The 9,351-nt window shown below is 55.4% G+C and overlaps 1 protein-coding gene across 1 annotated transcript; it reads left to right on the top strand.

The window, feature by feature from the left end:
* Positions 1–3,242: 3,242 nt before the first annotated feature.
* LOC139440469 (tetrapeptide repeat homeobox protein 2-like) lies at positions 3,243–4,926 on the top strand. Its single transcript, XM_071220095.1, has 3 exons — positions 3,243–3,267; positions 3,798–3,967; positions 4,432–4,926. The coding sequence occupies exons 1-3, from the start codon at positions 3,243–3,245 to the stop codon at positions 4,924–4,926; spliced, it is 690 nt and encodes a 229-aa protein (XP_071076196.1).
* The last annotated feature ends 4,425 nt before the right edge of the window (positions 4,927–9,351 follow it).

The raw sequence follows: 9,351 nt of genomic DNA, 5'->3' as shown, positions 1-9,351 counted from the left end.
TCTGTGCTTCCTGGACTTGTATGTCTATTCCCTTCACCAACTTAGGGAAGCTTTCTTTCACTGTTTTTTTCAGAGAGATTTCTAATTTCTTGCCCTTTCTCTTCCTTTTCTGGCACTCCTATGAGGCAAATGTTGGACCTCTTAAAGGTGTCCCAGGGGCTGCTTACACTGTCCTCATTTTTTTTTTTTTTTTGGATTCTTTTTTTCTTCTTGTTGTTCTGATTGGTTGATTTTTTTTCTTCCTTATGTTCCAATCATTGATTTGATACTTGGCTTCATCCACTCTACTGTTGTTTCCCTGTAAATGGTCCTTTAGTTCAATTAGTGTATCCTTGGGTTCTGACTAGGTCTTTTTTATGCTGCTGGGGTCCTCACTGAGTTCCTGGAGAATCTTTATAAACAGCGTTTCAAACTCTGCATCTGATAGATTGCTTATCTCCGTTGCCCTTAGCTCTTTTCCTGGAGGTTTGCATCTTGGGGGCAAGAGGTGGGTCAACCATGGGGGTGGGGCAGAATCCAGGAGTGCGCACAAATACCTTAGGTGTGTCTGCATACATGCGTTTTTGCTTTTCTTTTTGTTTTTGCATGTGCTAATTAAATGTGTCCCTTCTCAGAAATGAGACATTACTCGCTGGCAACAACTCATCATTAGTCGTCACCTGGAGCTTTTCTCATTCTAAACAACGGAGTTAGGGAGCAAAAGTCTCCCAAGGACCCAGAACCCGCTGGAAACAGGAAGTCAGACCTCCTCCACCAGGCGCACAGCCCAAACAGCACGCGGAAAATCTTCAGTTGTTGCTAAAAGTCCCTCCTCTCACGCCTTTTAACCCTTCATTAGTCTGGCGTTGCCAAGCATGATTTAATTTTTCTCTTGCTCCCGGACATGAATTAATTCAATGAACGCAGTTCACTGATATGTCGAAAAATGTATATTTGTGCCTGTTCCCAGTGGACAGGAATTCTCCCAGAGCAATTTTTTCTTTTGACGATAAATCTGTTGGGGCAAAGATACTATCCAGGGCTGATCCCTCAACCCACCTTACCGACGCAGGCTCCCACATCCCTGAAGAAATTCCCCCACCAGCCTACACTCCATGGATGGGAAGCGAAGGCCACTCCCTCCTCCCGCACCCCGCCGGGTCTGCACGCAACCCATTGCTCTCGCCCCGATCAGCCCAGTGGACAGGAAAAGGAGCGTGACGTCCGCTTTTCCTCGGTATTGCTACATGCCCCTGCCGCAAAAGCCACCCGTTTAAAGCAGGCAATTCAGAGTTTTTCAGTTCACCCGCAGAGTCTCCCATCCACCACCACCAGCAAGGATAAGACGTTTCAGTCACCCCAGGTAGAAACCCAAACCAACCACATGTCACCAGTTACTCTCCACTTCCCCTCCCCCCAGCCTCCGGCAACCATTTCCACCCCCGCCTCTAGGGAGTTGTCCCAGGATTTTGTGCGAACAGAGCCGTACACTATACGCCCTTTTGTGATCTGTTGGAAGGCTCGCCCGCCTTGCGGAATCGGTCAGCATTTCGTTCCTTTTCATGGCTGACTAATATTCCGTTGCACGAATACACGAGGCTTGGTTTCTCCCTTCCCCAGTTGATAGTGGTTTGGGTTTGTTTTTGCTTTTCTGGCGATTGTGAACTGTCAACTTGTCCATCCACCCACACCTTTCCTGGCCCATTACAGGGCTGCACTCCCGAATCCCCGAGGGCTTTCCCGCCCCTCCCCCCGCCCAGCCTGGTTACAGGGTCATAGGCGTGTCAACCTGTTTGACGAGCACTGGCCATGGCTTGCGGCATTTGCCAGCATAGAGCGTGAGGTAGCAGGCCAAAACTATGAGCTAAATCGCAATGAACATGTCTGTATGGTTTATTCAGTTTGAATTTGATCTCCCGGGAGATCTGTAGCTCGCCGACGGCGAGCCTTGTGAGCCAGGCTTAGCCTGACAAAGGACCCCTAGGCCCCACCAGGGTCCTGCCACAAGATGAGGTCGCCTAGGGGTCTGGCCAGAACAGATTCATCTCCGCTGTCTTCCTGATAGTCGTTGGCGGAGGGACGCAGACAGATACCACCGAGTCCCTCGCAGAAACAACCCACCCTCCAAATATGACAGAGGGAGGTTTACTGGCGCCTCCCCACCCCCTCAGCCGCCAAGCCCAGGGTGGACCCCTCTCCTCATCTTTGCCCATCGAATCAGCACGACGTTACACTTAATCTCCTTTCGACAGCAGCGAGAGGGGGCCTCTCGTCACATGTTGCAGACCACGGAAATTGCTTGGTTTTCCCGCGTTGCCATCAGGGCCCGCCTCGGGTCTGGCGACCAGCGCGCTCCCGAGAAGCGGGAGAACCGTGGGAGGACTTAGGAAAGCCGCCCTGAGCCGGGAAGCCGCGGTTGGGCGCGGGAGGTGACCCCAGCCACCAGATCGCTCCGCCGCGTCTCTCTCTGTACTTGAGCCCTAGTGAGCCGCCACTCGCACCGAGGATAGTAAAAGTCCCCAGGGGGTGAGCGCTGTGAGTTGAACTGTCTCCTGACCCGAGTCCCCAGCAGACCCTGGACAGGCGAGGAGCCCGGCCTGACGTTTCCACGCGGGTCTGCACCGCTCGCAGGGGCTGGAAGCGGTGAACAGAGACACACAGACCAGACCCGGTTCATTCGTTCACGGCCGACATCGGCTCACTGTCCACCTGGCCCCCTCGCACTGCCACCGGGGAGGAAAACCAGCCCCTACGAATTCACGCCACGGTCAGGGCCAGTGTGTCTGAACCCGGGCCTGGGGACCACCGGACACCAGCGTGGAGAAATGCCCGTGGGCTCTGGGCACCTGGGAGGAGGCTGCTGGGTGGTGGGGCAGGTGGGACGCCCAGGACTGGCCAGGGAGAGGGTGAGCCCGCGGCCCTGGCTGGACCCCGGGGGGGACGTTTCCAGCAATGCCTACCCCCCACCAGGGAATGGTTAGGTCCCCGCCACTCCTCACCCCACCTGACCCCACCCTACCTTACTCCACCCGGTTCCGGAGCTACAGCCCCAGGCTATCTGGCCTCTCAGGTTCCAGTCCCCAAGATAGGCCCCACACACAGTAGGTCCTCAATAAAAGGATTAGTCCAGGAATGCGTCTCCTGAGGAGGCGTGGCCAAGGGTGAAGGTGGTTTCCGAGGACCCTGAGGTCCCACTCGGGGGTATTTAAAGCCCAGACCTGGAAGACAGAGCATCAAACACGGCAGACTCAGCAGCATCCAGGATGCAAAAACCCACGTCTTCGGAGGGTGAGTCTGGGTCCACCGAGGCAGGAAGGGAGAAGAGGCGGAGGGCCGAGGCTGTGCCAGCGGGCTCTTGGATGTGCAGAAGAGGACCCCTTGTCTGGGAGGGCCTAGTGAGTTTGGGGCTGGAAGGATATTTGGGAGCAGCGTGATGAGAATAGGGCCTGGATCCTGCGGCCTCCTGCACGTGCGGGAGGCTCCCTGCAGCGAGTGGAGGGTGGTGAAGCGATTGAGGCAGGAACCCCCTGGCGCCAGGCTGCGTGAGCCTGGGTCCCCGCATGCTTGTGCGGGCTGCGAGCGCTGTTCTTGCTCCCATTTTGAAGATGTGGAGACTGAGGTGTAGATGGGTGAGGGCCGGGTCAGGAAGGTGGAGGGTCTGGGCGGCTGGTCTGGATGCCAGGCTGCACCACAGTGCGGCCCCGACCTTGGCCTCGGCCCCCACTCGCATCCTCACCTGCAGTTGAGGGCTGGCCCAGGTGGGGTGGCCTGGGGACTGTCTGTGAGGCTCCTTTGACCCCGTTTTCCGCTTCTTCCAGGCTTCTCGCTGCCCCTAAAGCCCCCAAAGCGGCGGCGACAGCAGCGCTCGGTGTACAGCGTGGTACAGCGGGATGAGCTGGAGAGGTTCTTCCAGAACAACCATTACCCGTCCTACGAAGAGCGCGAGACCCTGGCGGCCAGGCTGAACCTCCAGGAACAGCAAGTGCAGGTACCTCCCGACCCAATCCCAGAGCTTGGAGACCACAGGCCGCCTGCCCTCCCTCTGGGCCGCAGGTGGGGCGGACGAGGGGCCAGAGAGCCCAGTGCTGCCCGGGGTCACCCCGATAGCAAGGGATCACCCGTGTGGACCCAGGGCCCAGCCCCGAGCCCACCTCACCCTGTGTGGTGCAAACCGGCCAATGCAATTATCCCAAAGCGATGCCCCGGAGTCTCCCCATGCCTGGGCCTCAGGGCCTCTCTGAACCCGGGGTGCTCTGGGGCAGACCGCGTCCTGGCCCCTGGGTGTCCCCGCCTGTGGCCACTGAAACCCAGAGCCAAATGCTGGGTCTGGGGTTGGAGGGAGACGTGTGAGGCCACATGGCCCTCCTCACCTGGGCCGCCTCACCCCTGGGCACAAGTGGGTCCTCCAAGGTCCTGTCCTCTTACACCTGCTCCTGTCCCCTCTCACCCCAGGTGTGGTTCAAGAACCGCCGGGCCAAACAGACTAGGCTGCAGGGAGGAACCAGAACCAGGCAGCCAGGCTCGAAAGCCCCCACCTCGTCCCAGGGCCCAGGAGTCCCCGGGCCAGCACCTGCAGCTGTGGGTCCTGGGTTCCCAGAGGAACCGGCACTGCCCTCAGGTCCTGGGTTCACTGAGGACTTGGAGTCCCTTTGGGACCTTTTGTTTCCCGAGGATCCCGAGTCCTCCGGGGGCTCTATGCTTCCTGGGGGCTCAGGTTTCCACAACACCTTGGGAGGTGTCGCAGCAGCAGAGACCAGTGCCTCTAGCCCCCTGCAGACCTGGGGGGCTCCTGCCCAGGACGCCCAGATTCCGGTCCCCGCCGCATCCACTCCAGCTGCATCTCCAGCTCCAGTTCCAGCTCCAGCCGAGGTCCCAGTCAGTGCTGAGGACTCAAACGACGGGGATCTCTGGCAAGACCTTGATCTCATGAATCTGCTTTCCCTGTAAACCAATTGAAGGGACCCTCTTCCTCGCCTCCTCCGTCCGGGAACCGAGGAATGGACTCTGTGGAAGGGAAGGACTCCTACCCCAGGATGTCCCTGGATCTAACGGGGCATCTGTCCCAGCGAAGTCCTCCAGACCCCGTGGGACCAGAAGTGACCAGGGTGTCTGTTCCAGCACCGTGGGCCCAGGCGGGTGCGGGAAGCAGGGCTGGCGGGGCTTGGTGGTGGGTTACTCTGGTGCAGCGTGAATCCACTTCTATTTCTCTAACTTTGGGAGTTAGAGATCCGCTGCTGAGATTTACAGTCTAAGTATCACACTCAGCTCTTGCTGGTGTGGCTCAGCGGATTGAGAGCCTTCCTGCCAACTGATGGGTGGCCCGTTCGATTCAGTGTCAGGGCCCATGCCTGGGTCGAGAGCCACGTGGGGACGTACAGGAGGCAGCCCACCCGTGTTTCTCTTGTACAAGGATGTATCCCTCTGGCTCCTTCTCCCTCCCTCACCCTGTGTGTAAAACCAAGTAAATGAAATAATTTAAAAAAATTAAAATCCAATCTAAGTCTATCGTTTCTTTCTTCATTAGAATTTTACAAAGGTTCCCTACAAAGTGTTTTGATTTTAATCGTCATGGGCTTAGGCACAGATTTATGTGGGTTCAGTTCTAGCGCTGGATTATTGCCTGACTTTTTGGAAGGTATTTTCAAATACGCCCTATTTATAGGACTCAGTTGACCGACTTTGTTATCAGTTGATACTATTATTTTGAGGCAGGGACCTGACTCCAATTGTTCAAGTGCTAATGGCTTACCTGGACATTGCGGGGGGATTTATGATTTGAAAATTAATAAAGTGCATGGTTACCTTGTAAACACTGTTTCCTGCAGGGACTGCGAGTTTGCCTCCTCCTCGGGTACCCCCAGTCCAGCAGGGGGGGAGCGCCCCTGACCCCTTCTCTCTGCTCCTTTGCCTCACCTCCCGCTTCCTCTGCCGCCTCCTTGTGGCCGTGCTGGCCCCTGCGTCTCCCCGAGCCGGTTCCCTGACCCGGTCCTGGTCCCACACAGCAAACGCTCCAACCCTCTCAGGCCAGGCCAGCCTCTTCGGAGCACAGAGACAATTAGATCAGATTTTGGCGGCCGGTCTCGGGCGCACTGCGGGCGGGGAGTGCTGGGGGTGCGGGAGGGACAGGCGGACTGGCGGGATGCAATGAAAGCCCCTCCCGCTTCCCGGAGAGACCCAGGTAGGGTTGCGCGCGAGCGCGCGAACGGACGCACGCGCAAGGACGCACCCGCACACCCCCACACCACTGGAACCAAAACTCCATTTAGACCCTAACATCTTAGGAACTGCAGGAAGAAATCCAAGAATTTCCCACCTATCCCTGCAGAGGGAGCTCAGGTGGGGGAGACCTTGGGGAAGTTCTTGAGGGCAGGAGGTAGGAGATGAGTTTCGGATTCGCACCCTAGGCAGAGGCGGGGGTGGGGGTGGGGGTGGGGGTGGGGGTGGGGGGAGGGAGGGCAGAGCCCACGTCGCGCTGCAGATACGCAAGGACCTGGCGTGAATGGAAACCGGATTCATTTTCTAAAGAATGGAGACAGAGTTTGCACAAGTCCGGACTGACCGAGTAGAAAGTGAGTGGATTAAGTGACACAGGGTACGTCCCTTGCTCATCTTCTCAGTTCCTTTCCACCTCCTTCCCCAACCCTCCTCCCCACCACACACCCTTTTTCTGCACGCGGGATAATACCAACTCCTAGGAAGCTCCACCCTAGGTCTCCTCACAAGCCCAGGCTGTGCCCCGACCATCCCCAATAGCAATGCCTGGGCTTCTCCCTCAGTTCAGGTCTTAAGTTCCCCATAGCTGTGTCTTCCAGGGTAGTGCCAGAGCAAGAATTTCTCTTTGCCTAGCTGTAGCAAAATTAATTAATTAATTTTAAAAAATTGCGCCCTCAGTCACATGGCTATGGGCTCCCCGTTGAACTTGCTGGCGCCTACCGGGGACCCTGCGCACCACACAGGTCCGTCTCTGATGGTACCCACGGCAGTCCTTGCAGACCTATTGGTGGTCTCCATGGCATCCGTGGTAAAGATGTGAATCTGTGCGTTTTGCTGTGGAGAAAGTGAAGCTTTTAGACTCAGGGCGTATAGGAAGAGAGTTCATTGTACCTTGAACGCACGGGTGAAGTTCAAGCTTAAGGCCGTTCTGGGTGAGTGGGGTGGAGAGGGCAGTGGTGCGGGCAGAAGGGTCCTTGCCTGGTCAGACGATCAGAGAGGGGAGGAGGAAGCCAAAGGGAAATCCGGAGAGCCCAGGAATGAGGGGGCAGAAGGGGCCAGAAGGGTCTCTGAATTCAGCAGGTCCGAGTCAGCAGAAATAGCTAGGGAACAGCGTGGTATGGACTGGGACCCGGAGATAGGGGGTGTCCCACTCTCCAGGTGGAATGAATCTGGACCAGACTGTAAGAAGGCAGCCAGATCCGAGGGACTGCAGGGCCAGGCAGGCAGATGATCAGCTTCTAGCTTGTGTTTCTCGGATGCAAAGATGGCAACTGGAGAAAATTGAAGAGGCAAGCCGATTTCCAGCAGTGACAAGTGGAGTCTTTGAGTGGCGCCGAGGATAGAGAGCTATTTGAAGTAGACAGAATCACTGTTTGAAATCCAGGGGTGCTGGCTCTCATCCTGGCGAGGGGGAAGGTGGGCATTGGACACCTCACCTGGAATCTGCTCTCTGTTGCCCCTTCCACGCAGACGTATTACCTGGCACCTCCAACTCCAGTCTGCCAGGCCCTTCCCTAGAGGACGCGCACCCCACAGGGGGACCTTCACGTTTAGCCATTTGCTTCATCTCAGATGCCATGGGCCTCAACTTTGTCTCCTGCCGTTTTAACATTTTTATGCAGCAGGGTCTCTGGGAGTGAGAATGAAGGGATTCATTCCTACATGCAAACCTCAGTCACTGCTCTGCTGAGGAGCAGATGGACTCAGTAGACACAGAGCTGTCAGCATGAAGACCACACCAAGAGTGGAGTTTGTGAATAGAAAATTCAAAATTGCTGTATCTGGTTATCCTTGTGCAGAATTCACACACACACACACACACACACACACACACACCCCACAAAAAAATTTAAAAAAAGGGAGAGAGAGGCACACACACAAATTAAATGCCAAAAAAGAAAGATTTTAAAAAATGGGTCCCAGCTGGTGTGGCTCAGTGGGTTGACTCCCGGCCTGCAAACCAAAGTGTTGCTCCTTCGATTCCTAATCAGGGCACATGCCTGGGTTGTGGGCCTGGTCCCCAGTAGGGGATTTTGGAGAAGCAACCACGCATTGGTTTCTTTCCCTCTCTTTCTCCCTCACGTCCCCTCTCTCTAAAAATAAATAAATAAAATGTTTAAAAATGGCCATCGTTGTTTTTGTAGTAAATGAGTACACTATGTGCCCATAATTTTGCTTGTAAAAAGAAATTTAAACCGTTGTTTGACTCTGTACTGGAAATTCTGCTAAATAAAATGCCTAATAGAAAATAACCCTGAAGTAGTGGAATTTCAAAATTGTTGTTGCCGTGAACACATTGCGAGAGATACAGCTGGGTCAGATGAAGATGTGGTTCATTCAGGGGAACCCACAGGGCCGGGAGATACCGGGTGTCCCCATACCTGTGGTAATGCTTCTGGACCACTAGGGGGCATCGCCACACCACTGCTCCGGAGCCGGGGACCTTGGGTGGGATGGGAGAGACGCTCCACATTCAAGTGGGAGAAAAGACACGCAGATAAGATTCTATTTGTTTCTGTGAGTCTAATGTGAAGCTAAAACGAAAAGAGCCAGAGGATGCTAATTTGGCAAGGATTGGGAACCCTGTCACCCGGGAATTTGAATTGGAACCACCTGTTGCACGCACGCCTTTGGAATCCACAGTCCCAGCCCTGGGCGTCTGCCCAATGGGGGTGTCCGCCGAGGGACACACGGAGACACACATTCCGAGGCGCGTGAGGGATTATAGTCCAAATTGGAAACTTCCCAATCGCCCATCAACCATCTAACGAATGAAGTAAATTTTGCTCCAGTCGCTCCGTAACATACTGTTTGTGAGCACAAGCACTTAACGTGAGATCCGCCACCTTAACGAATCGTAGATGGACAATACGGTATCGTTACCTGTGGGTACAACTCTATAGCCGGTCTCTGGACCTTACGCACCTGGTGTAACCGGAACTTGGTACCCGCAGCCCTGGGCAGCCCCCACTGTCCCCTCTGTCCAGCAGCTGGCCTATTTTAGATTCCTCACCCAGGGGAAGCTGTGCACTACGTGTCCTTCTCTCTGGCTCCTGGCACTTAGCCTACCGTCCACCAGTTTCATCCATGTTGCCGCAAATGGCACAATTTCCTCCTTTGAGGCTCCTTAATCCTCCATTTGTGTGTACATTGCATGGC

This window comes from Desmodus rotundus, chromosome 12, assembly GCF_022682495.2.
Source record: "Desmodus rotundus isolate HL8 chromosome 12, HLdesRot8A.1, whole genome shotgun sequence".
Classification (NCBI taxonomy): Eukaryota; Metazoa; Chordata; class Mammalia; order Chiroptera; family Phyllostomidae; genus Desmodus; species Desmodus rotundus.
This window is presented reverse-complemented; position numbering and strand designations above follow the sequence as displayed.